At 32.6% G+C, this 27,870-nt stretch overlaps 1 protein-coding gene across 10 annotated transcripts in view; it reads right to left on the bottom strand.

Moving 5' to 3' along the window:
- The window catches only part of NRCAM (neuronal cell adhesion molecule), a 323,133-nt gene that overhangs the window by 14,726 nt on the left and 280,537 nt on the right, over positions 1-27,870 (bottom strand). For 3 of the 10 annotated variants that reach the window (XM_051963163.1, XM_051963166.1, XM_051963164.1), the window contains 11 exons: positions 25,730-25,927; positions 25,563-25,633; positions 23,591-23,816; positions 22,800-22,915; positions 20,032-20,236; positions 18,105-18,227; positions 17,233-17,418; positions 16,006-16,041; positions 10,174-10,230; positions 9,549-9,674; positions 7,469-7,621 (listed from right to left, as the gene is read on the bottom strand). In XM_051963163.1, the coding sequence (XP_051819123.1) occupies positions 7,469-7,621; positions 9,549-9,674; positions 10,174-10,230; positions 16,006-16,041; positions 17,233-17,418; positions 18,105-18,227; positions 20,032-20,236; positions 22,800-22,915; positions 23,591-23,816; positions 25,563-25,633; positions 25,730-25,927 (1,497 nt within the window). The remainder of the gene's footprint in view (positions 1-7,468; positions 7,622-9,548; positions 9,675-10,173; positions 10,231-16,005; positions 16,042-17,232; positions 17,419-18,104; positions 18,228-20,031; positions 20,237-22,799; positions 22,916-23,590; positions 23,817-25,562; positions 25,634-25,729; positions 25,928-27,870) is intronic. The other 7 variants (XM_051963172.1, XM_051963165.1, XM_051963169.1 and 4 more) reach the window with 5 other exon arrangements.

The raw sequence follows: 27,870 nt of genomic DNA, 5'->3' as shown, positions 1-27,870 counted from the left end.
TTGATCATTGTTCAATCTCCCATGAAAATTTAGGTCAATGTATCTAGTTTAATGTGTCATTTCAAAGGAGGAATGGGAATTCCATGTATTGTAAACAAGGACAACACTACTGGAGGGTAGTCCTCTCCAGAAGCTATTTTGAAAAATACAGATTTCATTTGGATTGGATGAATTCTGGCAAGTTTTTTTTTTTAAATAAAATCAGGCTATGATCTACATTAAAAGAATACAGTATTTTTTACTTAGTTGATCATTGTTCAATCTCCCATGAAAACTTAGGTTAATGTGGCTAGTTTAATGTGTCATTTCAAAGGAGGAATGGAAAATACCATAGCATTAAATATTAATTTGACATTCCCATAAACAAGTAAATGAATTTGAATGAACATAAACTGATATCAATTTATTTTTTAAAAGGAATGCACAATCACTCCTCTTCCTGATATAAACTACTCAGAGAGAAGGAGATATCTCCTTCTGGCCTCATAAAAATAGCTGGGTCAAATTTTTTATTTAATTTGTGTTGAATGGACCAGACATAGTCAGCTTCCATACATAATTTGTGGTTTGCAAGATAAAGCAGAAAATTCTGCTCTGACAAACATAATTTGGCCTTGGTTTAACAACATGTTGAAAGTTTCATTTCCTGTCCTCCTTTATACAAAATGATGGGGAAAACAATGTCTGAAGTGAATTATGATTGATAGAACAAAAGAAGTGTCCTTTAGGAAACAAAGTCAGAAATGAAATTATTTTGATTGTATTACAAATCAAATACCAGTATACTTATCCTCCTCGCCACTCAGGATCCATATTTGGTCAGAGGGGAATTTGGCTTGCATCACAAGTAGGGATCTCTAGCTAGCCATCTGCTCACTGAAGCTCAAATAACACAAATAGGTGCCCAGGCAATGACAATTAGGATAATTTAAAGTACCATCTGGTGCTCAAATACATGCAATCACTAATGTAAAGGATGTGGATAAAAGTCATTTAAATGCTCAACTAAAATCTACTGTGGTACTTTTGAAGTATGGTATCCCCATTACTCAAAAGCAAAAGTACATCAGATTTGCCACATGATGGTAAATATTCCATGATCTACCAGTCTTCTGCTTTCCCCCCTCACCTGATTCTATTCTTCTCCTAGAGGACCTAGTATCTCCCAACCTCTACTTATTTACTTCTACTGTCTTGTTTAAACCATGTAAACCCTTCTTTTTATAATTGGTCCCAAATTTCAAAATAGGCACACACTTCAATTAATTATTCTAGTGCTTTGCAAGGCAAAATGCTTGATTACTCTGAAAAGAAATATCTTCTAATATAGGATCACACAGCTAATAAATGTCTGAAATCAGATTTTTGAACTTAGGAAGATGAATCTTTCTGATTTCAGGTCTGGCACTCTATCTATAAATCATTATATCTGTCTATCTATCTATCTATCTATCTATACACACCCTCCAATACAATAATGTGACAGAAGGATAGAGAGTCTTCAACTAGCAAAGAAATAGCTGAATGGAAAAAAAGTTATTTGTTTTACAACCTGGTCCTGTTACTGAGATGGAGGTTTTTTATGCAAGGATCTGTATTTCCTCCCAACTAAATTTAAGCTCATTGTAGACAAGGATATTTATATCTACAGATACACACATATATACATATATGGATAGAAATAGACACAGGAAATAATAAAATAATAAATGTAATTATGTTTAATATAAGCAATATATTAGATATAAATATATTATATAACATGATTATAAGTAATACATATAAATTCCTGCCCTCAAAGAATTTAAATGTATATATGAATTTTTTTTGTATTTTTATTGCTAGCACCTGGCCAAGATTCTTAAAACCAGAAGGAACTAAATATAAGCCTATTGGATTGAAAAAGAATGAATTCCCTTCCAATGGGTCTATTACAATAGGGATTGGAGTAACATACTTTAAAATTATTGATGATGCTTTTTATTTTTAGCATCACCCCTCAGTGAAACTCTTTATTTTAATAATAACCAAAAATAGTCAGAAAACAGAGAAAGCAACTATGTCCTATCAGTGTACACATCATTCATTCAACACCTATAGTCTATCTCTCTACCAAGAGGAGGGAAGGCACACTGGTTTTTGATAGGTTTGGAGATGGCATGTGATATATGACATCAACAGAGTTTGAGAAATGAACCTAAATCTTCTAGGTATTGCTCATTAAATGCAAAAGTGGGACACACAAAAATGATGTTCCTTAAAGTTTTGCATTTTTGCGCATATGCTGAACGATAGAAGTTTCAATATGATATTGCTATACTATGTAATCATATTTGATGAAGAGCAAGCAAAACAGGTGATTATGATAGAAAGATGGGTGCATCAGAAAGTTCAATGGGACAAAAATAAAGTGAGAGCCCATGCAGCTTTTTGTATTTGTCTGATTTTACATCAAGTAGGGGGAGCTCTTAAATCCAATGTTACTTTAAGAGACATATTCTAAATTTCTGCTATTTCTTTTAAGCAAACGTATTTTGTTCTCTCTGGTTTTACACAGAAACTCCAACCATGAATTTTTTTTTCACCATCATCAGGGGAATTACTTATTGTAGGGAAGATATCAAATATATATCTTTCATTTAGCTAATTTATTTGGGGGAAGGTTATATTTCATCTTCCCTCATGGGGTTTCTGAGTGAAAATTTTATTCCTACTATATGAGAATTAAAACATTAATTCCATGGCAGAGATTCAATTTATGATACAAGGACAAAAGCAGAGTTAGAAGGTTCAAAATTTTACATGGATCTAGAGTTGGGATTCTGTTTCTGCAGTTTTTTTCCTAAACCTGCTATATATTAATATTTGAGAATATTATTTGCTGACACACTGGTAAATAGGCTAATTTTACCAGAAATCCAGGTTACCACATAATCTTGGAAATTAGTTTCACATCAGAGTTTTACACAGCTCTGCAGAATGGCAGGGGTAAGAAGCTAGCTGGGAACAGTGGGTGGAAAAAGAAGAATGGAACAAATTCAAGTTAGAAGTTATCTTAAAATCATCAGTCCAATCTTCGGAAGGGTTAAATAATTTGACCAAAGTCACATGGGTCATAAGTTGAAAATTCAGGCCTAAGAACTGCAGCCTTTCTTAGATCTCATCTGACACCCACAGCTTTATTCTTATAGTTTTGAATTCCCTCATCCTATTTTATCCTTTCTTTCTCTGTTTTCCTGAGAGGGAATAAAGGAAATCAACATTTGACTCTGAGGAGATGGACTTGCTCCTTTATAGAATTTTGTAGTTGTACCTGATATGCATGTCAGAAGTCTAGATCAAACACAGTTCAGATGTTTTGCCACACTGCTGTGTATGTGGGAAGGGTTGTAAAAAATTCATTTAAGAGTTAGTTCCTAGAAATTTTTCTTTGTAATAATATTATTACCTCACATACTGTATTATTACTATAGAAAAGAAACATATCTAAAGTGTGAGATTAAATAATATGCAATAAAGCAAATCTTCTACTCTCTCATCCCTCTACAGGATCATCATTATATATCAAGAGGGTCTCGATTTTTGGTATGGTCACAAGCAACGGAAGGATTATTTGGGCAGTAATTTTGTCATGAAGAAAAAGGCTTTATAAGTGCTTCGGTTTTAGCCTGCATAAGAACTACAGAAATGGATTGAAGAAAAAGCGCAATATAAAATGGACTAAAGGTAATTAATAACTCTTTGATCCATATGCTATTTGAGGAAACCACCATATAACTTTATGTACACCATCATAGTCAAATAGATTAAATTGTTTGGAAAAAAAACCAAAACAGTTTTTAGTTCAAATCAAAAAATAAATGACAGGGGGCCTGATTTGATTTTTAAAAGCTTTCAATGTTAATTAATGGAAAAAGGAGGTAAAATTTGATGAATAATTTAACTTTCTTTTTGGCTAAGGTATTCATGTTATTTATTATTATTATTATTTTGTGGATACATAGACAAGTCAAATAAAACAAAATTATCTGAAGCCTTTCCCTTTTCCTCCCTTTTTCTCTTTCTCTTCCCCTTAGGCAATGAAGGAAAATCAAATTTTAAAAAGTTAAAAGGTTATTTTTGTATATAAAGGCCACACAGGATAGAAGACTATCAAAGAGATTACAATGGTTTTTGAGAATAATCCTCTGAAACTGACAGATTTTATACAAATCAAGTTTTAGATCATGCAAAAAAAATTGTCATTAGCCAGGAAGGTAAAGTGTCATAACAAGTCTTGATTTCTCTATGTCTCAAAGCATAGCTCAGAGATCTTGGTGAAATTTAGGTAAGAGAAAAAACCTTTGCATGCTTGGTTTTTTTTTTTCCTTAAAGTAATGATGATAATAGCTGTTTCTATAGTACTTACTATGTGCCAGGCACTGTGTTAAATACTTTACAATTATTATCCCTAAGAAATAGATGCTATTATTATCCACATTTAACAGATGAGGAAACTGAAGCATACAGAGATTAAGTGACTTGCTCAATCGGTAAGTGTCTGAAGTTGGATTTGAATTGAGACCTTCCTGAATCCAGGCCCAGGATTCTACCTAGTGCAACACCTAGCTGTGTCTGAAATACCAGAGCAGAAGTAACACAGAGAAGAATGGATAAAAATTAATTCAAGGGAGAGAAATTTCTAAAATATATTTTAGTGCAGTATTTAAAAAAAAATCTTACTCCAAATACTATTTCTCTTTAATTTTGCTTGGGTATTTATGTTATTTTTAATTTAAAGGTGTTCTTTTTTAATACATTGTTTTTTTTCAAATAGAAGATACAATATCACCTTGATGATATGTTTAAAAATATTGCTCAGTTACCCACACCATGGATTCAACTGTTGTGAGAAAGTCTTACTGTGGAAGTTGAAGCTGACAAATTGCAGTTATGAGAAAATATAAAAATTCTATAACCCTTGTCTTGTAGTTACAATACTATAAATTTCACACTTGAACCTTGTAGGCTAGACTGATTCTGGTTATTGTAGTGAATTTTCAACTTTCTTTACAGTCCCAGGTGATCAGTTTAAAATCCTAAAAGCTGGTTTGTTTAGTGAGTAAACTAGGGATTAGAATCTATATGAAGTGAGTCCACAACTCAAATGTCATTTCCTTCACGAAATTTCTCCTTATATCCTAGGTCAGTTATGACTTTCTGACTCAGACCTTACATAACACTTTTGATTTATGACTCCCTAATGGAATTATCATGGATTATTGTATAATACAGACATTTGTGATGGTTTCTTATTGTACTAATATAATACAAGTCCTTGAGGTAGAGATTATGCCTTATCTAAAATTTACATCTCCCACAGAGCCAAGCAGAGAATCCTGCACAGAGGAATCTTAGTATATGTTGCATTGTGTTGTCCCCTCAACAATATGCTTAGGGTCAGAAGTCTCAAGCATTTTGTTTTCAGGTGACAGCACAAACTTACAGATTTAAATTGATTAAATTGAATCCTTATGATAGGGAGCAATCAATACAATCCAAAAAGCATTTTCTAAATCATTCTTCCATTCATGGCCCGAAGCTCAGTTGCCATGGATGCAAAGACAAAAAAAAAATTATGAATGAGGACTATAAATATTGCATGAATATTCCCATTCCAAGATTTATTCAATGCTTTTCTAGGAGAATGGAGTCATATTTTCATGTAAAATACATGAAATATGATAAAACATGATTTTAAGAAAGTAAAAAATACTAATGTTAACATATCATTGTTGGCTTTTTTATCTCACACATTGAGGTGTATTTTCTAAAGTTAGAAAGTATTTTTTTTCAAATCATAATATTTGAATCAAAAAGATTTGGGATTTTTAAAAAACACAAAGAAGCTGTATGGGTCATGTGCTTAGAATGAAAATTTTTTTCAGGACTAACAAGCTGTGATTGAATGTAATGCTAAACACCACAGATGTAACAATAGTTTTTGTTTTAAAGGAGCAGAAAATGCATTTTCATTTTCATGAATAAATGCAGACATTTTGTATGTAGAATCATGGAAAGCTGTTTTAAAGATTACTTTTTTACTGGGAAACTAAATCCCAGAGAGCTTAAAATGATTTGTTCAAAGTTACACAGCTACAATAGCATGCTTGGACCTAGAACTCGTATTTATGACTTCAAGACCAGTGTTCTTTCTCTATTCTTAAAAATCAATAACACGATGATATATTAACCTCTGCTTGGATGATGTGGTTATTTGTAATTTAAATTACTAAAATACTGAGGAAACCAAGGTTTATAGGGAAAGTACTTTCAAACCAAACATGACTTCACTGACATTGCTTTATTTTTTGAGTATTTGCTTTTTCTATATATTACCGCTGAATCCATATAACTCAGGAGGAGAGAGTGAGGCGGGTGACTTTTCATAGTCCTGCATCACTTAAATCTAATTCACTTGCAAGTCATGACATCATCTTCCCAAAGTCATAGATCTCTTAGAGAATGAAGGACAAACAACGCCCTATGATTAGCAGTAGCTGCCCCACTGGGGACCTAGCTGACCAGTTCCAATTAAGCTTGTTCCTCCCTCCTTCTTTCCCTCCTTCCCTTCTTTCCTCCTTTTCTTTCTCCTTTCCTCCCTCCTTTTCTTTCTCCTTTCCTCCCTCCTTCCTTTCTTCCTTCCTTCTTTCCTTCCTTCCTTCCTTCCTTCCTTCCTTCCTTCCTTCCTTCCTTCCTTCCTTCCTTCCTTCCTTCCTTCTTTCCTTCCTTCCTTCCTTCCTTCCTTCCTTCCTTCCTTCCTTCCTTCCTTCTTTCCTTCCTTTCTTATTTCCCTCTGTTCAAATAGGGAATCATAGCCTTACCTGTGGGTACTCTGCCACAAAGAATATTCTGATTGCTGAAACTTCACAAGGTATTGTGGGATTTATGACTACATTTCTTTTTAAAGTAGCCTCCCTTAATCCAAATTACTCTTTAATGATCGGTCAACTATAGATCCCAACCCAAGTCTATATTGGTCATTGTTTGGGTTCCAACAACCCCAGAGTGAATGTAAATATCAACTGTTTCTGTTCTGACCAGAAACCCTGAGTATTGATTGATTTTTTATAACTAGGTAAAAGATCATTTTTTTGTTTCGTTTCTTACCTTACCTTTAATCACTAAATGTGTTTTGCCTCAAACAAAGACCCGAGAAAGATCTTAGCTTAAAAGGGCCAAAGTCTCCCACTGCATCCAGGTCTATCTCCAGTTGCCCTGGTCTATGCATTGCCACTGGACCCAGATAGCTCAGGAGGAGGGAGCAAAACTGCACAATTCTGACTCACTTAAATACAATTCACTTGCAAGTCATGACATCATCTTTCTAATGTCATGGTCCTCTTTGAAAATGAAGGACAAATAACAACAACAATTTACTTTTTCTGATTTCTGAATACGAGCCCAACTTACATGATGGGCACCTCACCTGGACCTGTCTCAAATACATCCTCAGAACTCACAAAACCTGAGTCTCCCTCAGCACCAACTCGAACTTTGTAAGATGTTCCTGGCAGGAGACCCTTTAACCCAAAGAAGCTCCGAGAACCATTTACAATTTCTTTTCTCCATTCTTCTTTGCCTATGGAAATTTTTCAAAAAACAATACATTTGAATATTTTAAGCTTCTAGGAGTCATTTCATATATCTAAAAAGGACAAAAAAAACCTTACAGGCTAATGGTGAACCCAGAGTATATCGGACTGTATCATTTTAAGATCTACCTGTTTCAGAAAGATTGCATTTTAAGCCCAGTGTTGAAGGCAAACACTTTAATGAATGGAACATCAAGAACAGTAATTATCTTGCTGAAAATTATTACCCTATTTTATGCATCAGGTATTTTTCTCAGTGAGTTTAAACAAATCAAAAGAAATTGCTTGAATTGAAAGATTGTATATGATACATTTTATACTTTATTGACATTAAAGAAAATTACTTCTGTATCCCTTGCTTTATATAATCTATATGTGTTTAACAGATGTGTAAAAAAAAATTGAAGCAAATTTTAAATGCCCTAGAGAACTAGTTATTTCAGAGAAGTCTGTGGCCAGTCTTTCTGTTAAGTAAATAAATGCCCCAAGTTTATTTGTTTTATGAATTAGAGAATTTTCTGTAAAGATTTTTCTTAAAATGGAAACCACTTTGAAAAAGAACCTGTGATTTAACTAGGGTAAAGTGTTCCAGGCAAGGAACTTTATTTATTAATACAAATCAATAGCTTTTCTGCAATTTATATTGGTAGAATGCAACTTGGAATAAGGTTAAGTGACTTGCCTAGGGTTATATGGAACAAGTATGTATCATGTCATACTTAAGGTCTTTCTAACTCTAAGGCCAAACTTCTTTCCATAAAGCTATATTGCTTCTCAGAGATCTAATTACTAAAAAAAAATTCTATTATGTAAGCTAAAAAGTAAGAAAAACTGTATAAATACTGGTTTCCTAGGAGAACATTATAAATGGCTTAAAATTAAAAGGGTTTTTTTTTTCTAAAATGCCTATTTAGGAATACAATTTCATTGAAATCTATTGGATGGCTCTCCAAAATAATAATTGTTAAGTTCTTCAAATTTTTTATTCTATTGAGTTTTTAATTGGCAATTGGAATATGAAAGAATAACTGAATTTAAATCAGCTGTTTGGATTCTGCTATTCTGACCAATTAAATCAACCTCTTTTCTTTATCTACTACACACTATTGTATTTGTTAACAAGATATTTCATTCAATAATATTTCTTTTACCATAATCCTTCTTTTCTTCCATAACTAGGAATAATTCCTTCTTAAAATTTACTTTAACCTCTACTATGCATTTATAATATTTTAAATGTGATTTATATTATTTGCACATAAATCCTATCTTTCCTACTAGTATGTAAGCTCCTTGAGGGCAGGGACTGTATTCTTTTTCATTTTATATCTCTACCTAGTGGCACAATACCTTGTGCACAGTAGGCATCTAATAAAAATACATTGAATTGAATTGAATGAAGTATGGGGTTTAGAGTTAACTTTCTGTGCCAAATATTGAGAGCTGGTGTCCTAATGGCTATAGTAAAGCTATCATTTTAGATAGCATTTAAAAGTTTACAAAATACTTTGGAATATCTCATTTACAACAATGGGAGGTAGGTACTATTTTTATTTCCACACGATTGAAGAAATTGAAGCAGAATCAGATTGTCCTGACTCTAAATCCAGTGCTCCACCCACTGTTTCACCTAATTAGTAGAGAACCTATTAAAATAGAAATTAATTATATCACTTACTTTTAATAGCATTAAGCAGTGTAAAGGATTTTCTATTATAAATCAAATATGTAATCTGATGGCTCAAAACACACTTATATTTTAATAACTGGGTCATTCCCTAAATTAAATATTTCTAGATACTACAAACCAAGTGGATTTTAAAGTACCATTGTAATGGCATTTGATATTTAATGACTAAAATATCTTTAAATCTTTTTTAGAAGTTAGAATCAGTGAATGAAATGGTTCCTTACTCCCTGCTACACCATATTCAACATAAAAGTGGACATGATCTGGTCCCTCATATTCCCAACTGATGTTGGCATAGGTTTCAGCGGCAGCTGCAGTAACATTTCGGATCCTTGGATTAACTGGTCGAACTAAATACATGACAGAAAACACAAACAAAATATTAAATTGCTGCTCTAAATATACAGGCATGATACAAGGTTCTATTTTTTGAAACTTCTAAAATATATTTAAGTTCGGAATTTAGTATTAGAATGTAATTTTCCTAATCTATTTCCTAGTCTGTTGAAAAATGAAATCATAAAAAAAACTATACTGATTGACAAATTACAAAATAAAAAATAAAAAAATAAGTATATTAACAATTAAATCTCCTTCACTAATATGGAAAAACATAGAACTCAATCTAAGAATTTGACCACAAAGATCCTGAATAACACAAACTGACATATTCAGATGGTTAGTCATAGGAAATGTTATAGCATTCATTTACTGAATAACAATATAGATTGATTTAGTATAATGCAACTTTTCCTTGTGTCTCCTTCAACCCCTTAATGCCAGCTACACAGAAAAGAGGTTTTGTAGCTATCCCTACCATATTTGTAATGAAAAAGAAGCTCACAGTACCCTTATAGAATGTTGGACGGCTAGTATGCATAGCGGGAGAAGTTGCAAAATGGATTTCTGAATATCCGTTAGCAGAGAAAAGAAGAAAGAAGAAAGAATAAAAAATTGTTTGCAAGACACACTACTGACAAAAAATCAACCTTATCTGTCAAGATTTTCTGATTACACATGCACGCTTAAAACTCATGCAGTTTTTTCAAGCATTTTATGCTTCATTCATAAAATATGAAGTCACAGAAAACATAAATGACTCTGGAAACTAACGGACTTACTAAATCAACTATAACAAAATCTGAAAGTTAACTTTAAGATGACAATTATCTCAGTCTTGGCAGCCTGCACCAAAGGGATTCAGCAGATTTTAACTCAAGGTTTATTTATTTATTTTCTAAAGGTGCAGACATTATCTTTTTAGGCTAACCAGCCATAATCTTTTTAATGTTTAGAAAGCTTCCTCCATGAGAGTAAATTATATAGTAGCAATGCATTAATTCAAACCTTGGGATTAAATTCAGAAGTATACTATATTATCTCAGAACCAGAAAGAAGTTAAAAGCCTCTCTTGAAGTAGAAAAAGCAGACCACTTGACCCTTGCTGCCAATAAGAATAAACATTCTAAAGCTGATTTCGAGCCTAATCTTTTTGAATATTTAATTTATCCAAAGATGATGAATATTGCTGACAAGGTAAAGACTCCTTCCCTCAAGTTAATTCACTTACATTTTCCTAAACCACCCCTGATGCAAATCCAAGAGATATTACTAGTACAGAGGAATATGAAAATTTAATTGTTATGCTATCCATCATACTACCTAAGTACCAAAAAAGGCAGATTCAGTGAGTTGCTAGGAACCAGAAAAAATGCATCTAGTAAAATAATTCAAACCCCTTGTGCTATTTCATTCAACTTTATTGATGTTTTATTGAATTTGCTATGAATTTTTTTTAAAAATCCAAGTTTTTATAAGTTCTAAAGCTATATAAAAAGTGAATTAAATCAGCTAAATGTGGGCAATTTTTACACACTTACCCAAACTGATCAACAGATTTATAATTGGATATGAAGATTAAAAAAATATTTCATTACCTTGTTCAAATACTTCAGGGATGAAGGTAAAAAGCACCATTGCTTAGGGGAATAAATTTCACTTCTCTGCCTGGATTAATTTATTTTCATCAAAAATGAAATGAACTTTCTACAATTACATATGAGAAAACTCAGTTTTCATTAAGTCATTTTGGCAATCATAATTGAACACTGTCAAATACAAACATACAGCTATATTTGTATATGGTTATATCAGTATAGATTAGAGATCACACATAGGAGAGTTAGTCCTTTTGCAGATGCACATTTAAAAAAAAACTTCACTTCTGATTATCTCGTATTCTTCCTCTTTTAAATCAAAAGGTAAAAGTCATACCATCAGATTGACTAAGTGAATAAGTAAATAGATTAATAAATGAGTGAACTATCTCTTCAGCAAGACAAAACATAGGAGGAAGTTAAAAAAGAGTTTTTTGATCTATGGTTCAGGGAGCATGGATCATTCACTACATAGGTAGAAATAGAAGTCATCCTTGAATAGAACAAATTTGAATAAAGGGATAACAGAAGGCTCTTGTGTATTGAAAGTCACTATATAATAAAGTTTAATTATCAGTTATTTTTTTAAAAAGCTTAATTACTATTTTTAAACAAAAAATCATAGAATAGTTTACATTTAGTATAGCATATAATGTCATCCAATAAATATTTCTAATTACCTGTTATGTGCTAGGCATTGTGCTAAGCACTGAGAATATAAAGAAAGATAATCCCTGTTCTCAAGGAGCTGTAAATTCAATGAGCAGAGACAACATGCAAGCAACTATGTTCGAATAAATTACACACAAGATAAATAGGAAATAATCCACAGAAGGAAAGTATTAGAATTAAGAGAATCTAAGAAGGTTTTCCTGTGGAAAATGGGATTTTATGTATGGTGGGAAGGAAGCCAGAGAAGACAAGAGATAGAGATGAGGAGGGTTTGAGTATATTCCAGGGGTGAGGGACAGAGTGTGAAAATTCCCAGAACTAATAGCTTGTCTGATAAACAAGAGGCCAGTATCACTGGACTGAAAAATGGTATATTAATTTAGCATTTGTATTTCCTTTCCTTACACACACACACACACATTTTGTATGTATATATATATATAAATATATATATATATATATGCAGCTATTTCCATATCTAAACATTTCACTTATCTCCATTAAGATTATTTCTTTTCAGTAGAAAAAGATGTTTGAATGTAGGATCTGTCCTGATTTTATCTCTAAATTCCTACTGGCTAATGCAGCACTGGATATATGGTAGATACTTAATAAATTGCTATTGAAATTGAATTTTAATATTGAGGCCTATATTAATTATCAGAGGTTACATATTTTGCTTATTTCTATAATCTCCATCTTATCAATTTAATTTAGCAACTAGCCAAATGGTGTTACTTAGTACTTATTGCTAACCATTTTTTTTAAACTTTTGTATCACTATTAAACTAATAATTGCTATCACTTTTATTCATTATTTATTCCAAACCATAAAAATTAACTTCCTTTAGATCAGAGGTTCTTAACTTGGGGTCCATAAACTTAAAAAATACTTTGACAACTGTTTTCCTATATATTTCAGATAATTTGTTTGCTTTGTAATCCTATGTATTTTTATTTATATATTTATGCACTATTCAGAGAAGGGATACAAAGAATTTATCAAGTTACCAAAGGGGTCTGTCTGTTACTGTCCATGACTAAATATAAATGCTATGATGAAATATTATTTTTACCAAAAAATGTAACCTCTGCTTTATATTTTTAATTGTAGCTATTTCTCTGAAGTTAATGGAATGTTTCATCAAGATTAAAAAAGTCATTTTCACTGAAATATAACCCTACTATGTTTATTAAGGTCAGAAGTTGTGACATACAAACTATGTAGTGTTAATTTACTATGTATACATCTTACTAATATATGGATATGATTAATCAGAGTAAAATATTTCAGTTATTAAAATATCATTTATTACTTTTATTTCTCAAATTATATCATATTTGGGAAAAGTCCTTTTATTTAGAAAAGTATAGATTTTAACTTCTATTAAAGGATAAACAACTGTGAGCAAAACTCAATTGGGAACTTTTAAAAAAAATTACCCAACTGACTATTCTGGGTAATGCCTGATTTAGGACAGACCTACATACTTGTAGCCACAATATCCAGCCTGTGCCACTGATCTATTGTTGTTCTCTGTAAATAAGCCTCTTTAAGGCATTTTTACTTATGCAGAATGATCACATTTTGGCAAGACTTAGTTATGAATCTATACTGGAGCCAAGACATCAGTATGAAGAGTAATTTTCAAAATAAAACTTTCAAAAAAGGGAAATGACAATCTGAAGACATACTTTATACAGAGGTAATGAAGTCATAGAAAAAGTAATTCATATATATATATAGTGAAGTCCCTATTTGAAATCAAACTCAACAGCCTGCATGAAACAGTTGCTTTTTTTAGGAATCCCCCTTATTAGTTATAGTTACTAGATTTAGGAGATATGGAAAGGGTCTTTTTGATGACCAAATCCATTTCCCATAATCTGTGACTCAGCTAATAATATACAGATAAAATCAGAGACAATCAATCCATAATACTTTTTAAAGTAAGAATATTTATGTCAAACATACTCATTTCTTTAAGATACATAGGGATACATCTTTTAATTGACTTTTTCACTTCATGCCTTGTTAAAAAGTACATAATAAAATATTTTAGACAATTTCTTTATAAAAGTAAATAATTTCCTTCATTTATACTATAAATGGATGAAGAATGCTGAATTATCTAATACCTAGATATCTGCCCTGGGCAATTAGTGAAAATACATTATAAATATACTTTCAATAACATCATTTCATATCTATCTATCTAGTATTTATAGTTTCTGCTTATTTTCCTTTATAGCTACTCAACATATCATGTAGTAAAATACTAGTAAAAGGAAATGGGAAGACTTTTTTTAAAAAGTAAACTATTGGTATGATTTAAGAGGGAAAATAATTTTAGGAATATCAGTAAAGAAGTAAAACTTTGAAAATAGTAAGCATTTGTGCATTGAAAGTAGGCTGATTTTTTTATAATTAGAAATTCATCTAATAGAATCTCAAACTGAAAAAAAATTACAATGAATTGGGTTATATATTCATTTTAAGGAGCACCATTCTCCAAAGCCCATGCAAGGAACTTGTGTGTGCCATATTAGCATGCCATTATCATTAGTTGTCATGTATAAGGCATGTTGACAATTGGCTTATATTTGAGAAGGAACAGCACTTTGTCAAGCTTTAAAATATACTGGTATATTAAGCACCAGTTATAAGTTAAATAAGCTACATTTAAGAAAAGGAATGAAATCTACTTATTTGTTGCATAGTTGTAGATATTAGTCTTCAGTTCCTACAAACAACATTTGATTATTTCAGTCCTTAGCTTAATTTGCTTCCACCAACTGTTACACAAGATGTTTTCCTTTGATAATGCCTGTAAAATCAATAAGGTCAAATGATGGGCAAAGCATAAAAATGTATTCAAGCCTGCCAGGGAAATAATTACATATAAATATAATATTCTTAATTTAAGGATTTTTACTTTGTGTTTTTTAAAGTACAGAACTTTTAAAAAAATATAATGCTATTTAGTGAGAGAAGTTTTTTCTTATTTAAATATTATTTTTAAAGTTTGGAAGCATTAAATGGAATTAAGGTCTAACATGTTTCTCCACTAGAACATATATCCAATCCCATGATGAAGAATCATTACTAAAATAGCATTAACTTAAAAAATGCATTTTACAACAAATGTTGCTATAATGTATCAGTTGTAGTAGGTCAAAGATACTCATGTAACATTCTACAGAAAAGTAACAGAACAGGAAGGGGCCAAGATAATATTCTTATTAGTCCATTTATTTGCTGATTGAGCATGGTAGTAAGTTAACATTAATATGCTCAAAGAATTTAATTAAAATCTGTTTGCACTGATAAAAACTATAGGTTAGTTTAACAATTTTAATTTAATTTAAAATGCCACATATATTTAAATTTTCAACCAGAATGAAAAAACATAAATATAATACATTATCAAAGTTATTTTTAAAATTAGAACTTGTAATCTCATTCATTCCTCAAAACCAAATCTGTCCCATGTTTTACAATGCAAAGGAGCTCTAATAACAGTAACCCCTCATGGACAGATACTATCTGAGTAATAAGTATAAGAATTCCATATAGACATACCACTGGTTCTCTAATGATTTATCATTCTCATTATTTAGGATTATTATAATGAAATCACTCTTCATTGACATTCTGTACCCCCCAAAAATGCCCTAACATCAGGATTCTTTAAGGGTTTTTAAATTAGAACATGATAGGAATCTCCTATTCAGGGAAGACAGGAGGGAAAGGATTAGCCATAAATATTGGGACTGTCCAATTTGATCATAATCATATCAGAGTAGACTGAGATGAGTTCCCTAACTAACCTTTCTTTAAAAAGGAAATTTTCTTGGTGAATTCATGGATTTTTATACCCAAATAGAACTTAAGTCAAAGGATATATTGTATTGAATTCCTCCTTTCTTAAGCGTTTTCTTGATTTATTTTATATTTCATTTTCCTCTATTATGTAGTATGGAATGCCCTATGATAACCATGATGAATTTATCCATGCATTATATTGCAAGTTTTACACATTTACAAAGTCATGCAGGTGATTTAATTTACCTTTGTCTGCACCCACAGCAGGTGGGTGAACACCAGCTTTAATGAAAGAAAACAAAAATAGAATACTATAGGGTTAGTTGGAAGATGGAAGTGAATGCAGAGAAATTAGAAAATAAAATATTTATTAAGATGCCAGTGCATATAAGCATAATGAAAGGTACTACAAGATATTCTGTTGCAATGCATCAAGAAGTAAAAACAAAGTTACTAATCCACACATCATTTAAGCTATATTTTTTGTGCTTTGTTCTAAAGATGAAGACCAATACAGGCTTCAGATGTTTCAAACAACTTTTAGAAAAGATGCTAACCAATTATAAGATTTAAGAAAAGTTCTCAAAATTAAATTAGTAACGTCTAAAAAGCTTTAAAACTAAACTAAACTAAAAAGCTGGAAAAACAACAAAAAATAAAATGTACTTGGTATCATCATCATCTCCCCCCAATCCACCCAAATATTAGTCATTCAAATAGAAAAATTCCAAAGGATTATAAAATCTAAAATAAGTATAACAGATACTTCTGGCTCCATTAAACTATTATTATTATTATTATTTTTTTTGCTTTTGGAAGATGTTTTACTTCTTCATTCTAGTCACAGTAGTGAATTTAAGGCCTTTGTCCATCTCAAAGAAAATTAATTAGCCTTTAGAATGATTGTTTCTAGAGAGAAAGGAAACTTTAGAAATCATCTGGCCCAGTTCCTTAATTTTACAGATGAGGAAACAAAGTCAGAGAGATTGTGACTTATTCATGTATATAGTGAAGTTCACAAATCATGACCTCTTCCACTATACCATCTTGTTATGGGAGAGACAGAGAGAGAAAGAAAGAGAGAAATAGAGAGAGAAGACAGAAAAAAAAAAGGCAGAAGAGACTGAGAGAGAGGAGGGAAAGAGAAAGGGAGGAATGGAAGAAGAAGTGAGGGAAAGAACAAAGAAAAGGAGGGAGAGAGGGAGAAAGGAAGGAAAAAATAGAAATAAAATTCAACCACCTGGCAAAATTTTTACTTTCCCCCTTAATACTAAGTGTAAGTTTTCAAATTTTCATGCTAAACTTAAAAAGATTGCACTAGTTTGGTTTTAAAATATATAAAATAATGAAGAGTCACCAAAAATCTTTAATGACATGTACAAAGATATTCCTTAAAAAGAGAGTCAAAGTGTAGAATCATTAAAAGGCCAGCACATTGACTTATTGGAACAGATAGGAAGACTTTATACATACCCATCTTACCTTCATCCACAGTTGTCACAGCTTCTTCAGTTATTTGACTTCCAGATCCTGCTGAGGTTTGTGCATAAAAATAAAACTTGTAGCGTGTGCTATAACTTAAATTTCTTAAAATTAGGCTTGTCATGTTGGCTGGAATTTTTATATCTACCAAAGGACCCAATTCATGTGTGCTGTTAACTGTCATGGGAAAACAAACATATTAACAATTAGCAATGTCATTTCATAATAGAAACACAATCAACATTTCTACAAAAAGCTAACGAAAAGCTCAAATCCACATTATTTCTATTCTGTTCTTTCTATATCCAGTTCACTCTTTACTTCATGGAGCATTATACTACATTTTTAGAACTTTTACAATAAGCTATGTGACAAATAGAAAAAAAAAGTGGAAGTGGGGTGATGGCTTAGAAAACCAATATGAAAAATTCTGAAATAATATACAATTGAGATCACAATATGATTTCTTGAAAGTCTTCAAATTACAGTTGTATGTAATTAATCCATAAATGTCAGCTTAGAGGCAGCATATCAATTCAACACAAAGTTATTAGTCTTATTGATATCATGGTTAGAGACTTCATTTGACTTACTAATGATAGCATGCCCATTTTTACTAAGTTTTGACCACTGATGGAAAATTACATGGTCTACACCTGTTGTTTTATAATGTACATAATCTTTCTCTTCAAATGAAAATATTGAATGTGTATTCTGACAATTAAATCATACATCTTTTAAAAATTAAAACATTATTAAAAATTAAAACAAATGCTATATTCAAAGAATCAATCAGCTAAGATGTGAAAAGACAGGATTTTCTTCCCCCTTTTCTTCATCTCTCCATTCCCCCAGTAACTTACTTGGCTGAAACTTCAGGATATATGCTATCAAAATACCATTTGGATGACTTGGTGGATCCCATTCCAGAGTGAGTGAATCAAGGGTGGGATTAACGATCTTCAGAAAAAGAGGAGCACTGGGGACTTGTAATGAGAAAATAAAGTAGTATAAATAATTTCCTTAAATATTGTACATTATCCTGAAAAATAGCACATTACACAAAAGCACATGATACTCCAAATATTAAAGCCTCTAGTTAGTTGTTTTGCTTGATATAATTATTGCGAGGGATTATCATTGATCCATATCAGTGTTTGAACAGGCAAATTACATTTAGGTAATATTATGAAAATAGTTTTAAACTTGGGGACCCTTTGAAAGCTCAGGGGCCTTAAGTGGTCCATGTACCATACTTTGAGAACCACTACCTGAGACTCTTGTAGTTGTCTTTTACATCTAACCTGTTCTCTGCTATTCCATCCTTTCTTTATGCAGCTACCTGAATAATTTTCTTAAGGCCTAATCTTCCTAAGAGCCTAAAAAACTTAATCATAAGATTCTAAGTGATCATATCAATTTGTCTGGCCCAACTAAAAATGTTTAAATTTTGTCTGGCATTGGTATTATCTGCTCTTCTACCCTAATCCTTTTAGTCCTTCCACGTACTCTGTTTTAGATGAATTGAACCTCAGAAATCAACAAAGGAAGCAAAAGTCAGGATTTGATTTTTTTTTGATGACTGATCCCTAAAAAAAGCACTTAAAATCTTAATAATACAAATTAAGCTTAAAAAGTTTATCAAACATACCTTTTCCCCCTAAAGAGCCAATTGTTAAACCTTTATCAGTTTAGTTCTGATTATAGCTGTCTATGTTGGTATCTCACTTGCTCTTAGAATGTAAGATCCTGGAGGTCAGGGAATATGTCTTATCTAAACTTTATACCACTCTATAGCTTAGCAAGGTACTCTACACATAGAAGGTGTTTGATATATGTTTGCTATATTTATATTTATGTTATTGGCAATAAATTTAGGAAGATTTTATCAGATATTTTTGTGCAATTTTTTTTTTTTACATTTCTTTAATGTCATAAGGGCCATACCTATACATGGGCCCCCAAAAATTATCAGTGTTTTTCTGTTGTTCAACTATCACTCTCTACAACAATTTGACAGTGATATATGAACAATAGTAACAAAAAAAAATCTCTGTAGTGAAATACTTTAAAACATTAATTGGAAACTGCTTTTTGCTTTTAAATATAAAATGGATTGCCCCTAAAGTAGTTAGTTACTATGATCAAAAGAAGGAGAAAAGGGGAGCGCTAAGAAAGGACTAGATAGGAAAGGAATGGATGGCTTAGTATCCGAAAGAAACTGAAGTATGTCAACTTTGCATGGAAACTCTGAATGTCTTACTTGGTTGTATTTGTTTCATTTGAATTTCTTTGTTGAGGTGTGCCTTATCTTTGACCTGTAAGAAGTTAATTTGACCTTGTAATATCTCCAGTTGTGAGTCAATGGGGGAAAAAGATGTTTCTTCCAAACCTAAGAAAAGCTAGAGAAAAATAAATAGGAATAGACTATATATTAGGGAACCCCTTACTTCCAGAAAATTGGGTCTGGGTCTTAAGCATTAATAGATTATTCTCTCTTAATGGTCAGAGCTAACAACACTAGATGACACAGGTTACTTACTGTGGTCTAATGCACAATTCCTAGTTACAGAGAAGAGTGAATAGAAAAATAGATTTGTTGGTTCCCCTAAAAACACATCAGGTAAGTGACTGCCAGCTCTGCCCACATGCACTTTACTATCTCTGTTTGTATATATGTTTTGGGTTTTGGTGTGAGACTACTCTGCCATATAAAGATCTCCAAGGTGCTTCAATGTCCATTTTGATTACAGCAAAATTCTCATTCTTTCTAACATGTTAATCTCATACCTCCTTCTGGAGTATTGAATACTTGGTCAACACTGGCAGGCCCCTCTCCTTTCCCATTGACAACTCGAACATTCAGCATGTAATGGCTAAATGGCTCCAAGCCAGGCAACATGCCATGTGTCTTGTTGCCATTGAAGGTGAGGATTTTTTTTTCAACATGACGCTTGTTCCTCTTAGATGAATTTTTCACTTTCCAGTAGTAAATCTAAATTGATAAAAAGAAAGTTAATAACATATGAAGGGGAGAACACTGAAAGGATTTGGGATTAAACAAAAATAGTAAGTTTATCTTCTTTTAGGAAAATTCCTATTTCCTAGATTTACACATAGAGGGAATTTTAAAGGCCATCTAGTCTAACCTTATTTTACAGATGTGGAAACTGAGGCTGAGATTAAGTTTCTTACTCGGGTCATTTTGTTAATAATTGCCTGAGACAGGTTTTGAACTCATATCTTTTTGGTTCCCTGAGAAAAAGAATCTGAACTCCACAGACCATTGGAAAACTAAATTAGGTATGGATAATATAATGGCAAACCTATTTTATTGTTTTCATTTGTTCCTCATTCTCAAAAAGGGCCATGACATCCAGGAGATGGTGCCCTTACATGCAAGTGAACTGGATTTAAGTGAGAGAGGGCTGGGCAAGGCCACTTGCCTCACTTTCTCCTGCAGAGCCACCTGGGTTTGGTGGCAAATATATAGATCAGGACAACTGGAGATGGCCTTGGATGCAGTGGGAGACCTTATCCTTTTTAAGCTAAGATCTTTAACAGGTCTTAGTTTGATGAAGGCACTTGCCCATTCAGTGATTAAGGCTAGGTAAGAAGGAAATAAGGTAAAGAATGGTCTTTTTGATTCAATCAAAAGGCAAATAAATAAGTGGAGAGAGCACTGTGCCTGGATTAAAGAAGATTCATCTTCCAAAATTCAAATCCAGCCTCAAACACTTAACTAGCTGTGTGACTCTAGACAAGTCACTTAACTCTGTTTGCCTCAGTTTCCTCACCTGTAAAATGAGGTGAAGAAGAAAATGGCAAACTATTCCAGGAAATGTCAAGAAAAATCCCAACTCATGAAGAGTCTGACACAAGTGGGAAAAAAAGAGCAAGAGTATTTTATTAGGCAGACATAAAGCAATAGTTAGCTTTAATCCAGGAAATAGATGATAATGATTAAGCTAAAATTCATTGGTAAAAGATATAGTGATTGTAGAAAAGGTAACATAAAGATAAAGTAAATATTAACTCCCAGTAATTTTATGTTTGGGAGAATCAAACAATGATTACAGGCAGTTTTAGTAATTTTATGCTTGCTTTAATTTTTTTAACATAATAGCAAAATAGAAGAGAGGGACTTTTTGTAATTATTCCAGAAATATCAGTCAGCATTAAATCAGTTCATGAACAATTATTTATTGAGTATAAGTTATATTTAATTCTCAGATACAATGTAAAAAATGCATTATAGCAAATGATGGAGGTGAGAAAAATTTTGCTTGGCTTTGGATGTTGGCCAACATATCATACTGTTATTTATTGTTTTCTTCAGCAGTCCTAAGGCATAGTTAGGCTGTGCCAAGAATCAGTCATTGCCTATGTGTATATTGTTTTTGTCAGGTTTAATTTTTAATAAAATGAGCACGATAACAGTTAAAAAATTAACTTTCTGGAGTCAGAATAACAAGTCAGGAAATTTAGTGTATTTAAAACAGTCACTAGACATTTTTAAATGTCTTAAAACTCCATTAATCAGCATTCCTAATTCCTAAGGGCAACAATGATCACTGTTCATAAGACTCTGAGGCACTCTAAGGTCTTGAAGTGCCATTTGAATTATCAAAGAAAGGCAAAATTGTGTTACAGCATTCACCCTAACTTGTATTTTCATCAAGTATGGAGCATTTCTACTAATGCATATTGGCAATTTTTCTGTAACTTACCGTTCTAGAGAGTTGCCTAGATCATAGAGAGGTTAAAAGATGGTCATACAGCCTGTCCACAGGTTTCCTAATTCTGTATCATAACTGGGGACATGAATTCATATCTTCCTCTCTCCAAGAATGGCACTCTATTATTCCTTTGATTCTCTAGTTTTAGTATTAAGCACATTTTATCATATTAACATTCTTTGAAAGCTGGTAATCCATGCATAATTACATTAATTTCCAGAATATTTGATTATTTTTTTGGCCTTTTATTGTATGGCATTGAGAAATTCTAATCTTAGATCGTTACTTGAGATTGTTTAGGTATAGGTCATAAGTGAAAGCATCTAAGATGGTTCAGATAAATTCTCAAATATATTTCTATATCTGAATATAGATTTTCTAGATTGATTTGATTATATATTCTAGATGAGTATATTAACATATTCTATATTGATTTCATCAAATCTGTTTTTCAAAGTTCTAATACTTGATGACTAACATCTATATAGTACTTTCAACCCTGCAACGCACTTTGGATATATTATCTCATTTGATCCTTATAACAACACACTGTGAATTGGGTAGTATTATTTTCCCCATTTTATAAACAAGGAGACAAAAGCTGAGAAATGTTGTGACTTAACCTTATAAATGTCTTAAACTGGATTGGAATATTGGTCTTCTTGATTCCATGTTTCAGTAATTCTGAGCTTCTTCAAAGTTTTGATTTTACAACTGACCCTGGAAGTGGACCTAGGTCAATATAGCAAGTCTTTGATTAAAAGCTAAAGAGAAATCAATATCAGTGAAAACAATGGGGAAGTGCTCCCCTTTACTTGCCCGATAGCCTTTCAAGTGTCCTCGAATACTTTTTGGGGGTACAGGCTCCCAGTGTACTTCAGCCAAGGTGCTATTCACCACATTCACATGCACATTGCTGGGAGCCACCATTGGTACTGGAAAAAATGAAAAGAGTAGGACTTAGAAGCAGGTTATCACACTGTTTATTCTGGGTTTTTATTCACAAAAATTTGGTTTAGAAATATTTTAGTAGTCCAATTTAAAAGGCTGTCAGGGACTGAAAGATAATATATGGATATACAAAAGTAAAACATTTGTTTTTTAAATTATATTGTATTCAGCATTCTGGACACTTTTATTGAGCAATGAAATTTTAAAATTCTGGCTCCCCATGTAATTATCCCCAACCATTGCCCATAGAAATAATATTGCCATAAAAAGCTGCCTCCTCTCTCCCCTCTACTGGTGCTCAAAAAATGGAGAGACTTTGAATGGTGCCATATTTATTTTTTTTCAGAAGAAAAGTGCCAGGTGTGATGAGGCACACCTGCAATCTCTTCTATCAGGGGAAGTTGAGGCAGGAGGATCACTTGAGTCTGGGATTTATGAGATGCAGAACTCAGGTACTGAATAGATGTCTGTACCAAGACCAGCACTGAAATGGAAATCCTCACAGAGAAACCCCAGGTTTTAAGGACTGGCCTGAGATGGAAAAATAAGCTGAAGCTTCATTATTGGCCAACATTGAGAATGCCTGTGGGTGACCCCTTCACTTCCAAGGATCCAATCTCCAAAAAAAGAGCATAAATAAAAAAGAAAAAGACACTCACAGTCCTCTCCAGAATGCCCAATGATTATCACAGGCTCTGGAGCAAATCCCACATCATTTAGTGCCTGTACTTTCACCAAATATGGAACAAAGGTTGGTGTGCCTGATACAATGTACTTGGATACATTTGCAACTACAACAGATGTCCACTCATCATCACCATCTTTCTGACGCCAGCTGACTTTATACTGAAGACCAGGTCCATTAGAATCAAAACCTTTTAAGGGCTATAGAAAAAATGACAACAACAAACTAATAATGTAAAAATCAAACCACAAGAAATAACCCAAAATAAAATGGTATTAATTTTCAGAAACCTCTTAAAAAGTCATACTGTATTAATTACATTAACACTTTACTCTTACAAGAAACTCAATTCCTAAGTGTAAATAAAATCAATAAATATAGGAAATGCTGAAACCAACAGTAGAAGATGTTTTTTCTTGGGGAATTGTCTTTTTTTTCTAGCTATGATGGAAAACAAAGTTTATTGGAGATCTGAATTTCAAAAAGGTTAGACTTTGTCACAAAACAATAAATATAGGGAAAAAACATCTGGGAAGGAATGGAGATAAATGAACAGAGAGATGAATAGAGCTTAGATCACCAGAGATCTAATCTCAATGAGAAGAGAACAAGTAAGCTACATGAGTATAAGCAAAAGACTGCAGAATGGCATAAAAGAGGAGTAATAGAAAAAGAAGAATTAGCTCTGCATCCTGATCTAATTACTCCATTCATTAATATTCCTTGCTCCAGCACATACATACATACACACACACACACACACACACACACACACACACACACACATACACACACACAGCCCTCCATTTACTTGTGGGGTTGCAGAATGTTACAGCTGCAAGAGAGCTTAAACGATAATGTAATCCAGGGGTTCTTAGTCTGGGACTTAAAATACATCTATTTTAAAGTGTATTTCACTGTAATTGGTTTCCTTTGTAATCCTATGTATTTTATTTTATTCATTTATAAACATTACTATGAGAAAGAGTTCACAAGTTTTATCAGACTAAGTTAATAACTGCTGATCTAGTGCAATCCCCTCAATTTAACAGACAAGAAAACTGAACACAGGGAGGTTAAATGTTTTAAATAGTTATACAATTAATTGGTAGTGGGCTGTTGTTTTTTATCCTTTCTTCTCAAAAGTGGGGCAGAGAATGGAATATTCTAATTTACTAATTCCCCCATGGATGTTAGCTTTCTATCTATCCACTAAAGGTTCTGGTTCCTACAAATTACTAATATAAGATATACACAGAGTCCTAACTAAATCAGCACATGCCACACTATTTAAATATGTTACTCATTCAAATAGTGACCTGTGTCATCTGTATTTCATTATAGAACAGTTTTGGTTAAGGTGGATTTGGGACTACAGAATTTATAATTGCAAAGGACTATGGAGACTTAATGTAACCCTCATATTTGAAGGAGAAAATTGAATTGTTATATATTTTGATAAGTCAAGATTCTTTTTTGATGGTTTGATCTGTCATTTGATAAATACAATCATTAAGGATTAAATTTTTATAGTAGTAAAGTTTACAAGATACTTTGCTGACACCAGTAGCATGAGATATGTAGTTGAAATATTAAGGAGGAGGAAACTGAAATCCACAGAAATAATGCAATTTTCCCATGAACATCTAGCAAATGACTCTTACTACATGTTAAAAATGAAGATGCTAAAGAAGACACAGATGAAGACACTGCTCTTGTACAGTGATGGTAGGGTCCACCAATTGTCAGATATTTTCAATGTACTATTTGGTTTTGTTGACTTTTCTCCCTTTCACTTTTTTTTCTTTTAAATAATTCTTTGTTATAAAAGATAGTTCTCTGGGAGGGGAAAGGAAAGAGAAATTAGGAGATTTAGATGATGTAAAAACAAAATATGTCAATAAATTTTATTTTTAAAAATAAAGTTGTTAGGTTAATCAGCTCACCTGCCATGTAATCACCAGATTATCAGGCTCTGATCCTATTCCTTCAACTGCAGTAGGATTCTCTTCTGGTTCTGGAAGTTAAATAGTAACATGTGAAGAAGTCCTCATTCTGGACTTTTCAATTTTGAACAAGTAAACTCCCGTAAAAAACAGAATGCTTCATTTACCTGCTGCTTTAGTCATATAATATTCTGATACTTCACTAGGAAGACTTCTACCAATACTGTTGACAGCAATTACACGGAAAGAATATTTTACGTAAGGAGAAAGTTTCAACTCTGCTGTTGTTTGTGTTCCAGGAACGTCACTGTGGTGATGCCATATGCCTGGCTCATGCAAGGAATCTTCATATTCAATGATGAAATCTAGCAAAAACAAAAAACAGACCAAAAAATCCCCAGTGAATTTCACTCACAGGAGAGACCTGGTTGCCATGGATGGCTTTTGATGAAGAAATAAATGGGCTATTTTAATAAGGTTAATGATAGGTGGTGTTTTAATAAGGCTTTATGACTTATAAAGTGCTTTACATAAATTTTATAATTTGATCTGTCTGGCATTGTGTATTACCTAACTTTGAAGAAAAATCTCATTTAAATAGCTAGTACTTCATACTGCAACCATTATTATCAATATTTAATGGTTCCAGTTTTTCTGATATATGAGATTTAGCAAATTAAAAAAGGTGTGGAGTTGCTCAGAAAATCTCTAGGAAAAATGTATGTGTGTGTGGGGATGGTAGGGGTGTGTGTGTTTTGCTTTGGTTTATAAGTATTTGTCCACTACTGGAATATTATTAGGTAATAATATTCTGCCTTAATGCTGTCCTGCTCCACCCTCTACAGTCATTGCTAAAGACTGAATAATAGTTTAATATTTTGAGATTATAGTTTTGACTTGTTCTCCTAGATAAGAGTTATCATCGGGAAGGGCATGCAGGACAAGTCTAGATAGCTTTGAATGAGGAGGGGGGAAGAGAAGAAGAAGAGAGAGGAAGAGGAAAAGGGAGGGAGAAGGGAGAGACAGAAAGGATAAAGAAAGAGAAAAGGAAATAAAGAAACATTCAGTAGCCCCCCTGCTCTTGGCTACTTATCTTTCTCTCTCTAGTCATTATTTTCGTCTCCTGGTTAGTTTTCTCCCTCTTTTCCCAGAATCATTTGATAAATTGACTATAAAAATTAAGCCAAAGCTAAAAAATTCCATTATACTCCCCTATTTTACTTTTTAAATCTTAATCATAGAATTAAAAAATTTCATATCTGAAAGACTCCTCAGACAATTTATTAGACTATAAATTTTATGAGGACAAGGTCTTATTTAAATGATGCATCTCCTTCAGTACCTAGTACAGTTGTCTGCACACATTATGAATTTAATTAAGGCATATTGAATCTATAAGATTATAGAATGACTGACTTCAGAGCTGGAATAACCTTCATCATTTTATTCATGAAGAAATGAAAGTGTGAAATGACAGAGATGTGAAATGACTTGATTTTCACTGGGTCACACAGTCAACTAATAGCAGGGCTTGATACCAGAAGCTAGCCCTTCCAGATCCTAGTACAGTGATCTCTCCATCTCTTCAATTCTCCTCATTCTCTATCTGCCATATGTTAAAGGCATCTTTTTTTTTTTTATTGTTTCCGTGACATAAAGACAAGAATGAATAAGTCATAAGAATTAAAATTTGTGTAATTTTTTGGTTCTTTTTATTAGGGGAGGGGGCTGAATCTGTGATTTCATCAATATGGAGAACTCCTAATATGCAAAATTCCTCTAGCAACAAAGACTGGCAACTTGCCTGTAATTTAAAGACTTAAAGAGTTGTCTAGAATATCAAGAATTTAAGTCACTTGCTTCAGGATCATTCAGACAGTATGAGAGAGAAGACTTGAAGCCAGGTTCCTCTTGCTTCAAAGGTTCATCTTTTTCAACTTGGACATACTTCCTTTTGTTGTACATATAGCAAAAAAAAAATCTATCTCACACCTGGAGAGAATTCAACAACTACTGGGAAGACAAACGATACTCCCATAGTCTACATGTTTGTTTTCTGGACACACGTTATGTCCCTCCATTGAAGTCCCTATCCAATGGCTTTTTGCAATGTGGAGAGTTGGGTTCTTAAAGGCTTTGCCAGCAGAATGCCAGTTGTGGTCACCATGCTGGAAAACTTTCAAATAGGGTCAGGTTCTTTTTAGCATAATTAAGGACTCCCACAAAATGGCCATGTTATTGGAATTTGCATTACATACTTCCAATGGACTGCAATCAATTATTCTATTTTAGATAATATGACTTCGAA

This window comes from Antechinus flavipes, chromosome 5 (assembly GCF_016432865.1).
Source record: "Antechinus flavipes isolate AdamAnt ecotype Samford, QLD, Australia chromosome 5, AdamAnt_v2, whole genome shotgun sequence".
Lineage (NCBI taxonomy): Eukaryota > Metazoa > Chordata > Mammalia > Dasyuromorphia > Dasyuridae > Antechinus > Antechinus flavipes.
The sequence above is the reverse complement of the archived record's forward strand: the minus strand, read 5'-3'. Positions and strand labels throughout refer to the sequence as shown.